Source organism: Dreissena polymorpha, chromosome 4 (assembly GCF_020536995.1).
Source record: "Dreissena polymorpha isolate Duluth1 chromosome 4, UMN_Dpol_1.0, whole genome shotgun sequence".
NCBI lineage: Eukaryota > Metazoa > Mollusca > Bivalvia > Myida > Dreissenidae > Dreissena > Dreissena polymorpha.
In genome coordinates this window covers 76,275,714-76,297,869 of record NC_068358.1, presented here as the reverse complement: position 1 = coordinate 76,297,869, position 22,156 = coordinate 76,275,714, and the positions used below count along the sequence as shown (strand labels likewise).

At 35.8% G+C, this 22,156-nt stretch overlaps 3 protein-coding genes and 1 long non-coding RNA gene across 13 annotated transcripts in view; 1 reads left to right on the top strand and 3 right to left on the bottom strand.

Annotated features, from left to right (window-relative positions):
- Positions 1 to 7,555, top strand: part of LOC127877450 (uncharacterized) — a 261,450-nt gene extending 253,895 nt beyond the window's left edge. Inside the window, exon 7 of the mRNA XM_052423354.1 lies at positions 7,545 to 7,555. The gene's annotated coding sequence lies outside the window, so the exon portion shown is untranslated. The remainder of the gene's footprint in view (positions 1 to 7,544) is intronic.
- LOC127878519 (chondroitin sulfate proteoglycan 4-like) overlaps positions 1 to 9,331 on the bottom strand; it is a 79,725-nt gene extending 70,394 nt beyond the window's left edge. The window contains 1 exon segment of the mRNA XM_052425052.1: positions 9,138 to 9,331. Within this exon segment, the coding sequence (XP_052281012.1) occupies positions 9,138 to 9,204 (67 nt within the window). The 5' untranslated portion in view covers positions 9,205 to 9,331.
- LOC127877452 (uncharacterized) lies at positions 2,842 to 5,742 on the bottom strand. Its single transcript, XR_008048440.1, has 3 exons — positions 5,186 to 5,742; positions 4,689 to 4,869; positions 2,842 to 4,331 (listed from the first exon to the last, which is right to left on the bottom strand). It is a non-coding gene; the product is annotated as an uncharacterized LOC127877452 (long non-coding RNA).
- A 3,645-nt stretch (positions 9,332 to 12,976) lies between the features above and the next one.
- The window catches only part of LOC127877444 (cartilage matrix protein-like), an 82,078-nt gene continuing 72,898 nt past the window's right edge, over positions 12,977 to 22,156 (bottom strand). For all 10 annotated transcript variants that reach the window (XM_052423335.1, XM_052423340.1, XM_052423337.1 and 7 more), the window contains exons 2-7: positions 18,401 to 18,446; positions 16,185 to 16,763; positions 15,737 to 15,973; positions 15,018 to 15,481; positions 14,541 to 14,679; positions 12,977 to 14,254 (exon numbers count right to left, since the gene is read on the bottom strand). In XM_052423335.1, coding sequence (XP_052279295.1) covers positions 13,701 to 14,254; positions 14,541 to 14,679; positions 15,018 to 15,481; positions 15,737 to 15,973; positions 16,185 to 16,763; positions 18,401 to 18,446 — 2,019 coding nt within the window. In that variant the 3' untranslated portion in view covers positions 12,977 to 13,700. The remainder of the gene's footprint in view (positions 14,255 to 14,540; positions 14,680 to 15,017; positions 15,482 to 15,736; positions 15,974 to 16,184; positions 16,764 to 18,400; positions 18,447 to 22,156) is intronic.

Here is a 22,156-nt window from a genome sequence, read left to right as displayed (position 1 = left end):
TGCATGCATTTCACTGTGAGATGTGACAGCATTGGAGCCAGTGCATGCCCTCTCACTGTGAGATGTCACAGCATTGGAACCAGTGAATGCTCTCTTACTGTGAGATGTGACAGCATAGGAACCAGTGCATGCTGTATCACTGTGAGATGTGACAGCATATGAACCAGTGCATACCATCTCAATGTGAGATGTGACAGCATTGGAACCAGTGCATGCTGGCTGTCTGAATGTGAGATGTGACAACATAGGAACACTTTGAGATGTGACAGAATAGGAACCAGTGCATACAGTCTCACTTTGAGATGTGACAGCATTGGAACCAGTGCATGCCATCTCACTGTGAGATAAAACACCATTGGAACCAGTGCATGCTGTCTCATTGTGAGATGTGACAGCATTGGAACCAGTGCATTCCGTCTCACTGTAAGATGTGACAGCATTGAAAGCAGTGCATGCTGTCTCACTGTGAGATGTGACAACATTGAAAGCAGTGCATGCCTTCTCACTGTGAGATGTGACAGCATTGGAACCAGTGCATGCATTTCATTGTGAGATGTGACAGCATTGGAGCCAGTGCATGCCCTCTCACTGTGAGATGTGACAGCATTGGAACCAGTGCATGCTGTCTCACTGTGAGATGTGAAAGAATTGGAACCAGTGCATGCCATCTCACTGTGAGATGTGACAGCATTGGAACCAGTGCATGCATTTCATTGTGAGATGTGACAACTTGGAGCCAGTGCATGCCCTCTCACTGTGAGATGTCACAGCATTGGAACCAGTGAATGCTGTCTTACTGTGAGATGTGACAGCATTGGAACCAGTGCATACTGTCTCACTGTGAGATGTGACAGCATATAAGAACCAGTGCATACCGTCTCACTGTGAGATGTGACAGTATAAGAACCAGTGCATACCATCTCACTCTTAACTTCTGCTTTTGGTAATTATGCAGTAAAGGCAAATTCCAAAATAGTCATTGTGCTTAAACTGGTTTTTTGCTTAAAAGGGACGTCCTTTAAACAAAAAATACCATAAAAGCAATGAGTGTCTTTATGCACATGCATTAAGCCCTGTTTTTTCACAGAGCAAGGCTCATTGTTTTAATATCCAGATAATACATTAACATGCAGACTGCTAAATAAATCATTTACCCATTGCATTGTTCTGTGATCAATATAAAATAAACCCAAACAATAGAATGAGTTCTGCAATTCATGAATATTTTACAATGATATTCAGTTTGCAGATAAAATGACAGACATAACAATCCTGGCATGAGACAAGTTGTGGCTGGATCATGTAAACACAGGTCGGCCATAATTAGATGTTCACAGTGAGGCCTCATTACCTTTCACCGTGTTTTAATTAGCTTGTAAGCTCTGCATAATGTCAAATTGTCTGTAAATGCTACAGCAGTGATAGTAATGCTAATTTGGGGGGAAATTCTGCCTGTTCCTTTGCTCAAAGGGTATTTATTTTTCCTCCATACTAACCTTAACATTTCCTTCTCATTGTAAGCATGAACTTCATTTTGAGAAAAATCACTTAATTTGAGAAAAAAAATGAATAAGTTGGAGCCATTTTTGTGAATAATCCCAGCAATTTTGGATTAAAAATAGATTGAACTTAATAATTTAGGGCTCAGCTGTGAGAGAGATGTTGGAGATAACTTCTCCCAGGACATTTTAACTTCTCTATTTAATTATATGAAGGAAAGTGACTTCTACGTGTGATTAGTTACTTCGTGCCAGATATTGACCTATAATACATTAATTAAATTTAGTTAAATACAATAATAACACAACATTAACAGTATATTTGTTTATATTTGTTAAATCTTTTCCCAAAAACTGCCAAATGCGAGTTGTGTCTCAAAAATCATAAAATGATGATGGTCGTGGTGTAATAAGGGGGATATAATAAGTGACGAGTTGATTTTAATTAAGGCTGAACTGTGAATATATAGTAAATTTAGTCAAACTTTTGATGAATGTTATACAGCAAAGTAGAATATTAACATTTAATGGTGATGAGCTTAAAAAATAATGTGACACAATGCACAGACTCATTTAAAACATATACAATAATATTTGATATACACTTATCAACTATCAAACCAATCAAGACAATAGTTCTTCAATACATGCATGGTTCACAATGTACTTCAGTTTGCAAACATTGACAGACACAACAATCATGGCAACACACCAGTTGAGGATGGGGCATGGACACACAACCCTTCTCGAAAAAGTGCACTAAATGCGCATTTAATGCGCATTAAAGCGCATGTTATTGGCACCGTATTTTTTGCTGAAAAAAATATGGTGCCAATAACATGCGCTTTAAAGCGCATTTAACTAAACAAGTGCATTTTTCTGTTCAAATAATACACTTTTTGAGTGTATAAATGCACTTTTGTGTGTATTTTAAAGTGTACTTTAGTGTTTTTAAGTGAATTAATACGCTTAAGTGTATTTAAGTGTATTAATTCGCTTACCGTTTTTTTTTGTTCCCCAAAAAGTACACTTGAAGCGTATTTTAAGCGTTTTAATTTACTTAGGAAAACATGAAAAAATACACTTAAATACGCTCTTGTGTATTTTTTGAAAAAAATACGCTCTAGTGTATTTTTTGAATAATTTGGGGGAAAAAATACGCTCAAGTGTATTTTTTTTAAAATACGCTCTAGTGTATTTTTTGAAGAAAAAAAAACGCTCAAGTGTATTTTTAGTGTATAAAGTGCACTTAAGTGTATCTTTAAAAATGTCTATTAAAAAAACATTCATTTGGATATGAAAAGTGGCCGGTTTTAATATGATCTGAGAGAACAACAGCAAATAAACTTTGAAATAAACACATTTATTCACATAAATCATTTTAAAATAAACAAGTAGTTAAGGCCATTCTATGGGTGCTTAAAAGCTTTTCCGCTTTCCTCTGCAACTGCTTCCCCCTGTCCCTATACTTTTTGGTTTACATTGTTCCATACAAAGAATGCATTGAAAAAAAACATGTCAATATACAATTTTTTCAAACAATATCACAATAAATAACAATGGCAAATAAAATATGTTGAAAGACAAAGACATACATGTAGGCTTACCAAATTGTCAAATAGCAAAATAGTTTTTTTTAAATCTTTCTCAATCCTCACATGGTTTTTAATATTGTTAAAGATTTTTTCTTGCCAAACTTGTAATGTGGCGCACAAATTATTTAAGTTTTTCGAGTTTATATGAAAAAACCTAAAATGACATCAAAGATAATTCGTTCTTATTATTAAATATATAAGCACTATGGACATGAAAGCACATTTGAGATCTACATAACTTTCCAAACTTGGAAATATATACAACCATTTACAACTATTTACTCACAAGTTATCTCAGTTTTAACTATAAAGGGGACATATCAACAGCTAGAACAGTATTTTATAGTCTGAAATAGATTTATTTATTAAAAATAACGTTATAAATAATTTCTAAACACAAACACTTTCAGAGGGTAAGAGAGACATTCGGAGGCCGTGGGAAAATCTTAGGAGTGACACAAATTCAAATAAACTTGTAATGTGGCGCAAAAATTATGTAAGTTTCTTGAGTTTATATATCTAAAAAAAATACATTAAAGATAATTCATTCTAATTATTAAATTTATAAGCATATGGACAATGAAACGCACACTCGCTAGGTTTTGGCAAACAATAACCTGCTCAGTAAGTTTTTGTGGGTTTTTGGCAAGGTGGTTTCCTGTGGGTTTAAACACTTTTTTGTATTAAAGTATGTTAAAGTCTTTTACAATTTTGTGCTGATATGTTTCAGTAAAAAAAGTAATAGCCCCATGCAGTTTTAAGGGAAAAAAACACAATGTGCAGGAAAATCATCTTTATAACACAAACAAATATGAACATAAGAATTGTACACTTCATTATAAAATGAGGCATTTGTGGAAGATTGTATGGAAAAAACGATTAACCGCAGTGTTCCGCAGTGGGTCAATATATTTAGATCGCAGCTGCTGCAGAGAACTAGGTCACAGCTGTTGGGGGTACCTGAACCGCAGTGGCCGGAGGAACCTGGACTTCAGCATTTGGAGAGACCTTGACCGAATATGGTGGTGGGACCAGTAGTCCAGTACAGCAGCCATTTGAGAACACGACCGCAACCGCCAGGGGGACCTGGATGGCAGCCAGTGCCTAGACCTGATCTTGGCAGCTGGAGGGACCTGGAAAGCAGCATGCGAGACCGGAAAAGCAGGGGCTGGAGTGACATCTACCACTGATGTTGCTTGTGTCCTTCTCTTCTTAAGGATCTTGAATGCGTATTGATCTGCAAAAGATAAACATGATATCACACACTATCAAAAGGGCGAGGCATTCTTCATACTTGTTAAATTGTAAGGTTTTTGTTTCACTTTACTATGAAATATTGCTGTAATGGTAATCTTGTTGCGATTATAATTAGAAATTTAAATCAATGCAAGTTTGTTTGCTTGTTGTTTTTGTTTGTTTATTTTTGCAATTTTTTAATCCTGTGATCACATGTGACTAAACTCTTATCATCAAAGAAATAGCGTTTTGTAGACAATACAGTTTGAAAATGAACTAAGATGCGTGGTCTCATTTGGCTGTCTGGACTCGCTGGAAGTGTGATGCATTTTAAATGCAATAACCTGTATAGTTTTACCTCTCAACAAATCCAGCTTTTCTTAGTCAAGCACAGCCCACTCTCCTGCTTCACTCTAGTTGGCCAACTCTTAAAGGGTAAAAACCTGGTGTTAAAGTCCATACATCAGTCAGTATCCCCCTGTTTCTTCCTTTTTTAGCAGGTGATAATGCACATTCTTTCCTTGGGGCAAGAGTTTTACCTTTAAAATCAAAATATAAAAGTTCTCATTGAAATATGAGGGAAAGAAGTCCATTCAGTAATGACCAGACTTAGCTATAAATAAAGTTTAAGATGACAATAACCATAAAACACAGCCATAATAATTCACTGTACACAACATTAACACTTTTTAATTTGTATATTTATCTATTTTTGTTTCAATTGGTGTTAGTTTTCCTTAAAATTACAATGCATTTACTTATCCTTATACCAGAGACAATACATAAACATGATAATGATCATAATTTATTCAATGAACTTAATTAAAAAAGGGATGCAGAAATAAAAATACAAACCTGTTACAACTGTTCTTCAGTATCCAGCCACTTTGGACCTCCTTTGATTTACTACATTGTAGTAAATACACTTTGTTTTCATCACACAATACTTCATGCTGACAGTATTTCAAGACATTTGACACTACAAGTACAATTTAAAATCTTAATTTGCTAAATCATGTCTAAAAATGTAGCTCATTATCAGTTGCTGACACCTGCTTGTTTAAACAAATTTACTTCCTGTGCCCTAAGCCAATCAAAAGTGGCTTGTTTTCAAAACAAAAACTATCAACCAATCAAAAGTATGCAGATGATATGCACCCCTTTGTTAGGCATTGCTGCATCACTGATAAGAGATTAGTGTTTATGATGCATATTTGATTTAATTGGGGGAGAGCTGATCTTTTATCTGTTGTGTCAGCTTGAGATATATCTACTGATAAAGGCACATTTCAACACCAAAATATTTATGGAATAATACACATCACTGATAACAATTCTTCTCTTTGTGACCTTAAATTGAATATCATTACTGAGAAATGACAATCTGTTTATTGTTTATGAAATCACAAATTACAATACATGCACATAACCCTTAGCATATTATATTTATTTGTGAATATTTCAATTTGACATACTGAAAGGTGTTAGAAAATTATAATTCTATTATAAATATTATTTTAATTGCCTTTAAAAAATGTGTTTAGTAGACAATGTGGTAGATATTAATTTTATTTGGGTTAAATATCAGTATAAGAAATTTGAGAAAATATAATTTAAATATTAAAAATATTGAAAGTGTCAAAAATATTATGTGGGCTTTCAAAAATATTATGTGGGCTTGCCAGAAGCCCACATAATATTTTTGACACATTCAGTATTTTTAATAAGTGACCCACAGCCTGATTTAGTTGAACTTGTGCTTTTTAAAGCTGTTAAGCATTGTTGTTAAAAAATTTATTATGAATAGTATTTTTTTCTTGATGTTTTCAAATAATCAATAAACATTTGATAATGTCATACATAACACTTGTATTTGTGTTGTTTTTGTAAATACTACAAAATTTTTACTACTAATATATAATGTATGAAAAGTATAAAATATGTTCAGACCCAGAAAAGATACACTTATTAATACACTTAAATACGCTTAAATTGAAAAGACACACTGTCTTGGAAAAGATATAGTTAAAAATACACTTCCATTGAAAAGACGCACTCAATCATATAAAAGTACAGAAAAAATACACTTGGCAATTCAAAAGATTATGAAAAAACGCGCTCTTATTTCGAAAAATACACTTTAATGCACTTAAGTGTACTTTTAAAACGAAAGACGCAGAAAAAATACACTTTTTTGGAGAAAGCGCAGAATAAATGCACTTCTTAAAGTGTATTTTGTTAAAAAGCGTATTTTATTTCGAGAAGGGAAGTCTGCCAGTACATGTAGTTGCTCACAGTCAGGCCTCATCAAGGTCTTTATTGCCTTCTTGTGATATTACAGGATTTGTACAATGTCAGATGGTCCCAAACTGTCAGGTAGACAGAGACGAACTCATGTAATTGGAAACAATGATGGAGTACTCAATTAGTCTTACCTCTAAAACAAGCAATGCCTCATTTGCAGCTTCAGCTGTATTCCCAGCTGACATGGTGAAATCATGACCACAAACCACATTTCATGTTACAGGCTTTCTGATTTTAAATGCCACTTTTGAGTTACAGTCTTTTTAATTCCCTTTGACATAATTCTGATAGTTCATTATCGTCTAACAATCAATTATGCTTGCTGCCCTTAACTGTAGGAGTGTTGTTACTTTTATGTAGCTGACTTGTGTTGAATTGTATTTAAATGGAAATTACCACCAAGAGCAGTCAATATGAATAAAAATTAATTTAAAAATCAGTTGGATGTCAGCCCACCAAACCAGCCGATATAGACTGGAATGGACGTGGACGCCACTTTTAGTCTCATGTACACTTTTAATAAAATCAGTAAAAAACAATACTTTCATAGCATTTAGTTCAATGATATTCCAAAATACATGTATTGAGGCTTTTAAATTAAAAACCCCTTGTTCTTAAGATGCCAGGACATTGAAGAGTGAAAATATCTGATTCATTACAATCAATGCCACTTACTGGGTTCATAAAATTACCATAACAACAGTGGACCCAATATTGATGGTCCATGGACTCAATTAACTTCAAAATTTGCTATTCCTAGAAGAAATTGAGGGACCAAGTTCATGGTCCACTGCTTTATCATGAAGACCGTATCTTGCATCCAAGTTTGATATTCAGATTGTGGTATCCATCACAAAGCCCATCAATAACAACCCTTCGTTTATTACAAGACAATTATTGTTAACAGGAGCAAATCAGTGGGAAGAAATGAATTTTATTGATCAGTGCAATCCTTATTACGTGGATTTCCAGAAAATACTGGCTAGAGAAAGCTTCTTTATACATAATGGAAAGCAGAGGTTCAGAACATAAACTCATGACAAAATATCAATTAAATACCCTTACCCAGAAAACTAATGGTAAAACATCTTTTCAAATATTGATGTCTGTCACTTTACATGATTTCAATATTGTGCAAGAGATAAACATAAATGATGTAACAACATACATGTTTAAATGTTGAACTTTCTCTATGTAAATTCTTTTAACTTTCTCTCTTTCAATATGGACAATAAACGACAAGTTTGTCATACATGCAGTTAGTTTCTCAGTTGACTTCATCAACTTTAAAATTGTGAAGTCCACAAATAATCGTGTATCCAATTAATGAATTAATCCAAAAACTTTCCCTACATTAAGTGAAACTTCTAACTAGACAATTAACTGAGGTTTTCACCCAAATAGCATGTGTTACACTATCTGTGCAACCTTTCTGAATCTCATTTAACAGGTTTTGCAACAGAATGATTGTTATTTCTTTCTGTGACGGATTATCTTATTGACTTGCAAATACATGTATAATGGGAGTTGATTTTTGTTGACTGTTTTATAAAGTTTATATTTTGCAGTTACAGCTGAGTATACATTTTTTATTGTTGAAACTTAGATAACATGCAGGCATGGATACCAATATTGCAAATAGGGTCCAAATAATTGGTGCCTATATTAACCCTTTCCCACTCAGAGGCAAAGTCAAAATGGCTATGTGCAAACAGCATAAAGTCTGTTCAGGTTTTGTGCTGTTTGCTGCTGATCAGTATATAAGGGTTGGAAATGAAACCTTTTAACCTTGAACCTAATAAAAAGGTCTTTAATAAAATATAACTTTCTAAGGGACTACAGGCATGTCAAAATATGTATAAAAGTGGTAAAGGGTTAAAATATTAAATATGGTATATTTGCTATGTACATGTACTGAATAGCATTATAAAATGAACATCCTATGTGACTGATTAAAAACAGTATATTTAAATGATATAGTAGATACTGTATTTACATGTATTAATTACCATACCTTTGTAACTTAGCTTGTAATATCATACTTTTCAGTGATGTCAGGGTTAGCTTTGAAAACAGATGTGTTCTTACAGAAAATTGATTTAATTATATTGTATTTACATTAAACATAAATTTTATTTATTATTATAAAGAATCACACAATAAAAAAACATAAAACTTTTTTATTAACATTATAAACTTTACTTGTGTACTATTTATGTATTTAAATTAAATATAAGTTCAATATCATATTATATTTTGTATAATAATGGCATGATTATTGATTATTATTATAACAATTATAGTTTATAAAAATATTCTTAATATGTGTTTTGTTAGTATCGTTTTAATACAAATAAAAAACAATGACATAAATGAAAAGCCTTAAATATAAAGTATACAACTTACAAGACACGGAAAAAAACTTTCTTGTTTATGAATTATTGTCCAATTACTGGGACCCCACCCACTTGCTTTTCTAAAATTAGTGCTGAGTTCGACTTACCTGCAGAAATCGTCGCTCTTAAGGTTGTCAACCCAATAGCACACAGGACAAAGTATTTAAACTTCATTTCGACTTAAAATAAACCAAATTAAATCCAAATGTATTCCATATAACACTCATTCTGGCTACAAAACCAGTAAGTTTCACACAATATTTTGTTTTGTTTGCAGCCGCATCTGTTTTGTGAACATTGTGCTTCAAGCCCCTACGGAAACAAACTGCCACCAAGAAATTACACTAGTATTGAGGTTACATACCAGTATCGATTAAGTTTCGGCGCTGTAACATTTTGATCGGAAAAAATTGTATATTCTGCTCATCCGAACACAAATAAAAGAGAAAATTTGCAGTTAAACGCAATATATACATTAGTTTAGCCAAAGATCTATGCATACACATATAAATATATATTAATATTGGTTAAGCGCAGCATAAATTGTACATTGTAAGACATTTCAATGGAAGCGGCATGGGCGAGGTGTAAATTTAAAGCATAAACACATCAATACAAAATACACTAAAAATAAACTAATAATCTCATTATTGCGACTTACTTTATTGTTATTATGATTTCATATTCTTAATGATGACGTAATATCTTGTAATTACGAATGTTTTATCCCGAATGTCGTGCCATTTTCTCTTTATAACGATTTGTAATCTCATAAACACGATATATTTTCTCGAAATTACGACTTAAAGACTTTGACAGTATTGCTGGCAATACATGAGTGCCAACCGGTGAAAACCCTCTTTTACATGTATTTAAGAGTGTGCATTATACCCAATTGTACCCACAGGTGTCTCTTCTGGACTTACATGTGTGCTTATGTTTATTGTATCAACATGTGCATGAGACGCATCCACTAAACATGTGCATACTGTATAGAGTTTGTACGTAATTATATTTAAGCACTCATTCTATGCATTATGCAAATCAACTTTTAAATATTTATCATCCGGATTCGATAAGTGAACAAACATTCATCTGGAACGCAGATGCATGTATAGGTATTCGGGGGTGGAGGTAGAAACGAGAGCTCTCACATTTATTTTTGTGTAGAGTTATACAAACAACGTTCCCAGTATAGACAACGTTAAAGTTGCCATTATGATTAAAAGAACAATTCAAGAAAGCGTGCTTGTTTAGATATAAGTTCATTCTTCCGCGGACTATATCATAGTATAAAGAGATGCAGAAGTGTGCCTACGCATCCATATACAGGTGACCGATATGTCACGGTATGTATGCAATTTATTCCAGCATTCATCTTTCCAGCAGTATGAATGTTTGTTTTTAACATTCACCTGTTTGAATCAGTTTATAATCTTATATTTATGTCTCGCATAGTTTTCAAAAATTTGAAGTATCACGTGTATTTGTATGCCGCCTGATATTTGTCTCATGCATAAATTATGGGTCATGTTGCATTATTCCTTCATCACTTTTATTATGGACACCAAATTTCGTGATCACATGTTTAGTATTATAAAAGTTATTTTAATTTGAGGGTTGACAAAACAGACGGATGGACATGGCGAATTATAGACAAATAAACAAAAGGCAAATATAATTATAGCTCAACGTTTATACCAAGTTTCAGGATCATATATTTTGTACTTTTTTGAATAACTGCAATTTAACGTCATGTTTTATTTTTAAGAACATCATGACTAGTGACATCCGAAAAGAGTGGTGTATTGTCCTCACACTGCCATGTTAAGTAAACCAAGTATAATCAAATACCATCAGTATCTTTTGAAAACTTGCGGTATCGAATTTTGCGGACGGAGGGACGCACTGACGGACCAAACAGAGATACAAGCGGACTGACTGACGGATAGCCAGAAGGACATACGAACTGATGGACGGACATTATAACAAACGGCGGACGGACATGAGAGACGGTGATTAAACATTAAGTCCCTTCCGCTGAAACATTTTATTAATAATTATACATAAAACTCGCAAATACTGCATAAAAGTCGTTATAACAATACACACACATAAACAAATTACGAGATATAAAATCGTAACTACAAAATACTAAAATATAAAACCAAAACCAAAATATCGTTATAATTATCGCCATTTGAAGTTGTAATTTCGAGACCAAAAGTCTTTATTCCGAGGTTATTTGTTTCATATTGGGTATTAGTTATTTGTTTTCACATTTATACTTGCGCCCAGGACGCTTCCATAAGTTTCCGTTGTACAACACGATGTCAAGATATGTAAAACAATGTTAGAAATAATGGTTGCAATTCAAAAATAATTCCAAGAACTCCGAAATATGTAGTAAAACGGTCCTTGAACCAATGTCAAGAACAAGTGTGTGTGTGATTCAACCGAGCCATTTGACCAGTCGGATGGAAATATATTTTGTATTGTTATCTGTACCATTAGAGAGCAACATGTAACACGAGCATCGTTTTGCATTGATTTGTTTTAATCGCGGATGAGTGAGAATGTACGTACTTCTGCTGGTCGGTCGGTCGGGACGTGAACGTTGTGGCCAAGGCAGGGGTGGTATGCACAATGCCTCTCTTGAATACTTGAACCATCATCCATTTGTCAAATGAAAAACAGGTAAATTCTGCTCATGGCTTCGCCTAGAACAGAAAATACCGTCTACCCTCGAGTTGGTCTTCTTCCTATGGTTTTAGTTATCAAAATATAGCCCTGTCCCTATGGATTTAGAATTGACGGAAGGTGAATCGCAAGATGAACGCAAGAAGCTGAAGTGGAAGACGAGCGAGACAATCCCAAGTGAAGATTCGAACTATTAAGACATCGAGCGATGTCTTTTTGCGAAAAAAGGTTTTCAGGGATCGCCTACACGGGTTGCGAATCGCACGAGGGGATAAATGATCTTTATTGAATCTGTAGAATACCACAAAAGCCCTAGGAAGAAGCATTCTCTCCCGGCTGTGCTCTCGGGGCAATGTAACGGAGGCATTATTGTCTTGTTAAATGTCATATGCACTGATTCCTTTTGGTAAAATGGAGTTAAATGCCACACCAGCCTCAGGCCAAGGTCATACTTAAAGAATTATAGGCTTCGTTTCTTGCTCGCTTTGTTTGCTTAGGCGTGTGTAAGTCACAAATACTCAAGGTCAAGGGTCTCACGTGAATGCCAAATACGTGAGCCTTAGTTCCGACTCCGTTTCATATGTTTGAGCTGTTGAATAGTTTCAAGAAATTTAAGCTGCAATGTTTAATTCATTGCTCCGATGTGCAGGAGGCACGATAACATTCAATAGCATTAAATCAATTTACAACAATGCATAATTTAATACATTTAGACATGCGAAGGAGGTGCACTGTACAAAGAGTTAACCCTGATATTACCTTAAGCATGACAGATCATGGACAGTTGAGACACGTTGTACGTCTTATAGAGTTAAAGTTTTTAGAGTCGGACGCCGATTTTTATTTGAAAGTTTGAGTTTTTATTATAGAAACACCACTCCTGTTTGAAGCAGATATATCGATCCTCGACCGGGTCATATTTTGGTCATAATTGTTTTTCGCAATCAGCGCGGGTTCATCATTATATTATATTGCATCATTCCAACAATACGTGATTTTCACAGAAACATGTGTTCATGACATTTCTAATAATACTTTTTTATATATTTTTTTATTTTATTTTCTTTTATCACCATGGCAAATGTATGCAGTATATAACAGACATATTACTCATGGTGTTTGACGAATCTAGCTAAAAATATATTTAAATAATCGATTCCCCGCATTAAAAAAAATATCATTACGTCAATTTCAAATGTATTTAAGCTATATGTCAACGAATATAGTGCTATAAATACAGAAAGTCTTTCAAAGTTAATACATTTATTTCTACTCGTAATATAACAAACATAATAACAAACATTTCATGTTAAAAAAACACAATGTTTTAATCTCTTATTGTGTGAGTCTATACAAACGGACAATACTAAACTCATGTACGTGGGATACATGATGATATGTTCCGTTTCAAATGAGTTTTCGTCGCGGTTCGTAGGTAACTATAGTTGTTTAGTTATATTTTCAATGCCATTTGCTTTAGGTTTAAAAAATTCATATGAATGAAAGAACGTACATACAAAATACAAACGAATATACGCAACGCCACCCGTCGGTGAACTAAGCGAGACAACTCGGTTAAAGCGAATACTTTCACACTGAACTTCTTATCTCCCATCAACAGGCCCGAGAATTTGCTCAATCTGATATATCACCAACGGCTGACGACTGATAATTCGCATCCATAAAAGTAAGTGATACGTTAATGACTCGCACAAACCCACGGGCACAGCTGCATATTAATACGTTACGTTGTGTATTTCAGCCGTTAGCAATCCGAATCAACCAAACGCGGTATGCAACGCGCGCTGTTTCTGGGCGTTGTTATTTCTACTCATGTATAGCGATTAACAATTATTTATACAACAAAAATGGTATGTGGCCCTTTATGTTTCTAATGCTTCAAACATATAAATAAGTACTCTGTAGTATGATCATAATAATCTCGTAACACTTTTTGAAAAGTGAGACATTCAAACGGGCTGAGAAAATATCTTGCAAAGTTTCTGCAGCAGCGTATACTTCGCCGTATGCAGGTATGAATACGCCGGGATATGCACTATGTAGTCATTAGCCGGACTAGATGCGAGCGCCGCGGCCGAGGATAAGTCCGTGTCTCCAATGGTAACCACGAGGGTGTGAGTCTCGCGGAGCCGCGCGATCTCTTCCTGAGCCTGCTTCAGATTCTCAGTGGCGTCGTCGATAAACAAGACGGCGATTTTCTTGGCGTTCCGCCGTGCACCGTACGGCTCCGCGAAGCCCACACTGGCCACACGTTTAATCATGCGCCGCAGATCCGGAAAATACACGTCGTCGAAATCCAGCGCTTGCTTCTGGTGGGTCAGATAAGTGTCCGCTCCAGACAAACAATTCTCCAGCAAGCGTCCCACTTTCAGATGGCCAGATTCCATGTCAAGCGCCGATGTGACGTCGTACACGAATTTGGTGATTTTGCGCGCCCGTGGAATGCCTAGCTGCGCCGAATCGTACACGAACATGAGGTCTGTGTCCATACCAACAGTGCATTCTGGAACAAAAAAATAAAGTACGTATGTATTTACATTACTGACAAAGAATAATGCCATTTAACAATCTCCTCCTTGTGAAAGAATTTGATCTTACGAAGGTTTACAATGTGTATTTAAAAACTTTGGAATAATATGCCTAACGATATATTTATACCACAATAAATTTTGAGACGGTGAAAGTTACGAGCATTATTAATCCTATAAAGTATTTTTGTTCACCGAAAAGCATCACCATAGATTACTATGTGAGAAAAATGCCAGTGTGCTACCATTACGAGTTCTTACTTTTCTCGGCGGCATCTGCAACGTAGTCTTTACTTTGGACAGAGCATGTCTTGATTGCAAGGATGTTTTTAATCGTGTTGAGGACGCTGAAGTTGCTGACGTGGAACACAAAGTCGTCATCCGGATCACTCGCAATGTCCTGAACGTAAGGAATAAAGTAAACTTTTGCACGACCAGAATCTTAATGAATAAAATAATATATTTATTTTCTTTAGTTAATCTAAGCTATGCCTCAACAATACATGTGCATTGTTCAGTTTATCATCGGAAGAAGCGTCTAGGTGCTTAATAGTATTTTACAGTCCTTTAACAGAATAGCTGAATTATGTTTATTCAACACATTTGCAATAAAATATTGTTGGTCACCACTTATGTCTTACAAGTCAAGTTGCAAAGATAAATGATCAACGAATATGCGCTATTTTAAACTTTAACGCTTTTGAGACAAAACATCATTAGTTTGTAGTCTCATCATACCTGCAATTCGGTTCGTTCGACGCTGCTGCCGATACCGATGGAGAAGAGGTATATCCCATCCCTCTTGGCAAGCTCCGCCTCGCGCGCCGTCTCGTGAGGCGTCTTAGAGAGACCGTCCGTAAAAATCAGTACAATATGCGCCACCTCGCGCCGTGCGACATCTCGTGAGAACCCCTGCTCGTGAATGAATCGGATTGCGTCGGCTGTCTTCGTTCGTCCGCTCATGAAGGAGATGTTGGCCATTTGGTCTATGAGGTGATCTTTGGTTTGCGGCGTATTAAAGTCGAATATCGGTTTCACTGTGTCGCTGAAGGTAACGAGGCCGACGCGCGTTTTCGTAGGCGTTATGTCGAAGAGGCTTATCAGGTCTCGGATAAACGCTAGCTGTTTCTTGAAGTCTTCCGGCCAAATGCTGCTTGAAGCATCCAGGGCGAAGTAGATATCCGCTGGCTTTCCACCGCAGTCTGGAAGAAAAAGGTATACCGGGAGTTCACTTTTTGAATACTGTTTTAAAGCTTAAAAGGTAGATGTTTGTTTAAAAATAAAATAAATAATTAATTATAAACGTATAATATACTAATGCTTTATGAGAAAAAACTTAATAATGATTATATGGTTTTAAATCGTTTAATTCGTAACACAGTTGGAAGGGTACGTCAAGAAAGACAACTCGGTTCGGTTTGTTTTACAAAGAAATCACCAAATGTCCGTTTTCTTACTGGTTACGTTGAGACTCGGATCGATATCAGCCTGGAACTCCGGGGGCCAAGGCTTCGAAAACGTAACCTCCGTCTGGGTATACGGCTTCTGGGATTGGTGATTGTTTGGCGATGGAAGCCTGTCTGCCGGGGTCGGACTCGGGCCTTTCGTCGTCGTCGGCATCAGCGTTGCTTCTTCGCTCGGTGTCGTATTTATTGAAGGCCTTCGGGGCGTCGTTGATGCGTGTTCGAATATTCCTAAAATATTACACCCTTGCATTTTCAGAAAACAGAAATAACATGATAATACTTATCGATTCATTTTGAAACCTAACGAATACATATGAAGATTTTTATCGAATGTAGTTACAGTGCGTTTTTTATGAAAATGTTTATATGTTTAAAATCCGCGGTTACACAGTTGATTGCACGGGCTAAAGAAGTGTTGTTAGCATTTCACGTGGATTACCTGTGCAAGTTCTGTTGGCAATGGTGAACTTCATCTTATCCAGTGATTGAAAGTCATGCACTTCGTACACGAACTCCTCAGACGGAAGTGACGCAAGTTCTTCCAGCTCCCGATGCGCCACGTACTTCCCCACCCCAATGGCAAATACGTAGATCCCGGCGTCCTTCAGCAACTTGGCCGCTTCAACCGTGTGCTTCCGGTCCGTAGATTGACCGTCTGTTATGACAATCGCAACGTGGGTCGCGTGCGAGCGACTCCCGTATCGGTGCAGGAACATGTATTTGGCGATGTACTTGAGCGCGGCGGCCGTGTTGGTCTTCCGGCCAGCCCTGTGCCGGATGCGGCTGAGAGCTTGGTCAAGCAGATCCATCCTGTTATTCTGCCACAGATGAAACTGCAGGTAGTAATCGTCCGCAAAGGTGACGACTCCCACCCGCGTCTGTGACGGCTCGAGACCAACGTCGAACTGGTGCGCCACGTCCCGGACGAACGTGAGCTGGCGTTCGAAGTCTGGCTTCCAGATACTACTGGAGCTGTCCACGGCGAACACGATGTCAAACGCCTGATTGTCGCATGGCCCTGGGTGATTATCATAAAATATTATAAACTGTATCAAACAAATTATAGAGAAAATCTAATTATTTCCTGAGAGACAACGGGGACCATTAGGAGAACTGATGTGCAAAGAAGGCCGATGCTATTTTAACTTCGATGAACGCAATTTACACTTCATTATAAGTATACATTCACGGTAATGCAACATCTTTTAAGTGCATATAGATGTATAAATGTTCAAATAATTTACAAACATAAGATAAAAACATGCGTACTTTCAGAATTAGCCTTCATCTTATAAAAAAACTGAGGTAGTTAAAGCTCCTTGATCTGTCTAATTTGATAACTGTTGTGTTTGTGTTTAGTAATCAGTTTATAATTGCCCGTAAAACACGGCCGTATTATGGGTACGCCAAAAAGGGCGGCTGGGCGAGTGGGGACGGGATATATTTGATTGGTTAATTACTTAGATCGGCATGGATGTATTTAAGAATAGCATGGCATCAGTGGTTAGCGTAATAATGCGGAATTTCGCGCAACAACCTGTTTCCAAGTTTTAATGACAAGGTCATAAAGTCTAGGTTAATTGTAAAATTTAGGTAATTTTCACAGAATGGGTGCATTTTCACATTAATCTCAAAAATTGATGATCATAATGCGACGGAGTATCATGTGCAAGAATCAGGTGTCTAGTTTTAAGGTCAAGGTGACAATTCAAGGTCAAAAGTAAAGTTTAGGCAATTTGTAGTGCACACTTTGTGCTGAGCATTTCTTTATCCAGCATTTGTGGATTTTCAAATAACTTGACATAAGTTTCAAGATTGATGAGACGTAGTGTCGAGCACAAGTAGCATGTTCCATGGTTAAAGGTCGAAATTCAAGGTCGAAGGGTAAACTGATGTAGTATTTAAAGGTATTTAAAAAGTTTATTGCATGATTAGAGGTAGTATAGAAAACGAAAAAAAGATGCATAGGGGAAAGTTAAGGTCACTTCATGGTCAAAGGTCAAATTTAGGAAATTAGTACTTGACACATTGTTCGGCACAAGTATTGTTGCAGTATGAATGGATTAAAAAAATATCAACAGCAAGAGATGGAATGTCAGACACAAGAACAAGCTAACTATGTCAATGGTGAACGTCAGATCAAGGTAAAAATGTTAAAATGTAGTCTTGAGCTATTTATTGATTTTGAAGTAATTTTACGGTAGTCGCCAGCCTACAGAGTGGTACACATTTTAGTTAAATCACTATGTAGAATGTCAAGGTCACAATTTAAGGTCAAAAGCAAAACAAATAAAAACAATTAATACTTGTATCAATCTTTACCTTTTTTACGGGCGTATATTTGGAAAAATGGCATTCTTGATATATATGTTTTTAAATAATTTGTTAAACTTTGCAACCAACTACTTAATTACATTTTGTGTGAAATATAATCTGTATATTGGCAAATAAATCACTCGAAAGTTATTGATTTAGCACCATAAGCGTATGCGATAGCTTTTTGTTTCAGATAAAATGCAAATTGTTTGCTATCTTTATGTTCATTAGTTCTACTGAGCTGTTATCGGCTATGTATATAAATACCTTTTCCGATGGCGTATTTAAGCATTTCTAAGACAAAATATTATACAATCAGAAAAACAGAACATTACGTACCTGGTTGAAGTGCGACCTCGTTGACGGACAAAACAAGTAGGATGATCTGCAAGTAAAGAAAAAAAAAAACGAGGTATATTGTATTTTATCAGCATTTGTTATTTACAAAATATCCCTATTCTATTGTTGATGATGGGGATGCTGGTGGTGATATTGAGGATAATGATCATGATGGTATGAAGAAAAAGGAAGATGATAATGATAACTGTTGTAAGCGATGGAGAATTAATTCAGCGCAGTTGAATGAACCAGATTGATTTTAGCCCAAACATTACCAATCAAGATAATATTGTGCTATGTTTTTCTATGACAAAATTAGAAAACAATTTATATTGTTTGCTTCCTGGCGGTTAAAGAAAACTCAGAATGAGGATGTCAAGGCCAGGTTCTTTTGCGTCTTAGAGCGCTATTAACTTCAATGGTACAGATAAAAACGTGCGAATGAATGTAATCCGGCTAATTTATTTCCTTGAGTCCTATGGCAGCTGCAGTTGTTTTTCCGAGAGAATACCGCTCTTGCATTGTTTAACTTAATCAATCAAATGATTATTTTTAAAGCGAAATAAGTTGTGATATATTTTTTTATTTAAATAATGTTTGACATATTTTTCATTCGGTAACTTCAGAATGTAAGAGCCCATAGTGTTATGAACGATAATCACATAATTAATGATCAAGTGAATTGCCCAAATACGAGAGTATTTATACCAATGGTTGATGGAGAAGCCATGCAGTATTTATACGCCGAACATTGAGTTGAATATTCTAGGTGGGTACATTGAGTTAAATACTTGGTGGTATTCCTGCAAAATATGTTTTACGTCATTTAATCATATTGCACTAGTGCCGCACATATGTGCCCCGACACAGTTGTTAATTCAAAGTTAATCAAACACTGATCAATCTGGTACAATGAGACACGCTGTGCTATGACGTCAACTGCTTACTACTATGTTTGTGTTTTGTTTCAAGTTGCAGTAAACTACGGAGTTCACATAGAAATAAATAGATGCGCAATTTGCAAATGCGAAATTTATTTCTTAAGCTCTCGATAACAACATCGTTTCAGTACTTGTGGGGCAAATGCGGGACAAATTAAAAACAATGCAGCGATGGAAATGGAATCAAAGTGTTTTCCTTCCAAAGGTCTGGAGTCAAGAATTTATTGTATAACCAATAGAATTGTTTAACCCGCAGCGTTGACCCATGAGGAGTTAAGCATGTGTCATACGACCGTGAAGTTGGGTTTACAATGAAATAAACGACACATCAAGTGAATCGTGGTGTGGAAAAAAAGTTTGTAAGAGTTGTGCACAAAAGTCAAGATCTGTTGCCTTGGAACATTGCCAGATATTTGCGCGAATTGATGATTTATTTTACTGATTGCAGTGCATTCTGTTATAAAAACACACACGATAAAGTGCATTGTTCCAAACACATCAGTATTCGTATTTTGTTTTGATCGTGAAGCAATATGTCAAAGCAAGTCCTGAATGCTAGGTGGTATTTTTTTTTTAAAAAAGGTTATACTTAGCGTAATTACATTGCACTCGTCGCTTACATATTTACCCCGTCACTGTTTACGACGAACGTATTTAAACACTGATAGTTATCAAGCTAATGTAATCACAGAAGATGTTTTTGCTTTGTTTTCAGTTCCAGTAAACAACGGATTCCGTCAGGAAATGTCTGGGCGCACAACGTTGGTTTTATGATTGATCTTTAGCGTTTACCCAAGAGGAGTTATGCACGTGTCATAAGGCCCTGGCGGCTGATGTTACTGAATTGTGGTGTACGATGGATTAAAATTTAAAAATGATATATGCAACATAAAATATAATGCGCTGTGCAGCAATGCAATTGTTCTATTTCAAAATATGTCAAAGGGTACAGAGATCCATGTATAATTTATGTTGATCAGTCGAGCTTCACGCGATCAAGAGCAATGCAGAAAGTTCTGACTTACTTGGAATACTTTTATTAACGATTCATATCCTTGGTATAACATATGTGCTAAAAGGGAACGCGGAAATCTATTTAAAATGCTGCTAACTCGACTTAGACTTGAACCGTTTAAGCGAGTTTCTTATTAAAGTTCGGAGAGGGTGAATATTATAACTTTGTCCAGCACATGGTTAACTTCGAGTTTATTCCTTAAATGCTTTGTATTTTAAGTTCCCGTCCAAAACATAGAATACCATATTAAAATTGTTAATTCAATTGACAGATAAACAAGAGTCAATCGATATACCCCATGCTTAATGTATTACGGCTTAAAGCAGTATGCAATTACATGAAGCTCCTTTTCTGTTTGTTTTGCTTTTATTTTTGATTGTTTGGCAATTAAAAAAAATATCGATTCAAAGAAGAATGTATGCAAGGTATTCAAACAATCAAAATAACAATCTTGACTAACATAAATAGGAGAAAAATATTAAGCGTTTGTACGATTGTGGATTGATTGTTCTGCCAAAAAAAACGTGTCTTAACGAGATAATCTTTATTCAACCAAAAAATGTCAAAAGCCTTTGTGGTATAGTGGTTGCCTGTTAGATATTGCTTCAAAAGGTCCCGGGTTCGAACCCCACACAAGGCACATTGGCAATATATACGTGTTCTTGTTATTATATAATAACAACATTATTGAACAAATTAACGTTTTGTAAGTAAATTCATTAAGATTGTTTTGTTCAAAAATAAAAAAAAATATGTGAACATATGTTTCTTTAACGCCCGACAAGAGACAAACGTGCGCGTTATTTATTTATTATAAAATGTTTAGCGTACTCTTACTGCGAGAAATTAGCCGTAAGGAAATGGCATATGGGAATACGATACAAATGAAGGCGGAGGCGTCATATTATAACGCAATAATTCCCCGTAAGACAGGCATGTTCTGTATGTCCAAAAAATATTAGAGCGAAATAATAAGCCGTAAGACAGTTATGTTGTATATATGTCCAACAAACGACGTAACATCGCGGAACGGTACATCAGGTGCTTGTTGATTTAATAAATTACACACCAATGAGGTCGCAAATTAGATACTTGAATGTATGTGTGTATATGTTTACTGCTTGACAATAGTAAGAAAATATACAATATTACAAAAGTGACACATCTAGAACTTTTAATATTTGATTACTAACATGAAAGGAAATGGATGGATCTGGATTTTAGTTGGTTAACATGTATCATACAAGAGTTCGTATACGTTTGCGGTTAAAAGAACGTCAATACACAATCTATCATAAATGTTCAGGGTCGATTAAAATATATAAGCGTGATTGAATATTAGTCGAACCTTATTAAATGTATTTAATTATTATTAGCATTTGTTTTTAGTCAGGGGGGATGCATAGGAAGGGGGCGTGCACCGTTACCGCCCCGTCTAAATCTGCCCATATAAGATACTTGTAATCTGAGTGTGCGAAAATAACTCTTGGGGCGTTTGTTCCAACTGCAGGAAGGCGTGAGTTTGGCATCTTTTTCTAAAGTGCAGATGGTCTTTTGCTCAACCGCATAAGAACGTTTTGCTTGGGTGGAATTTGTTAAACTGTATAGAGGGGGAGAGGGGGGGGGGGGGGGGGTCAAAGAACAAAGTAAAAACGCACGGCAAACTGCAACTGTTTATATCATTATTTCGATTCGATGTCAAAGTTGTATTAAATTGGCAGATATGACATTCGATTTGCCGAATGTCATTAAATATGGAATCAGCAAGCAGTATTCGATCATCCACTGTCATGTACAATT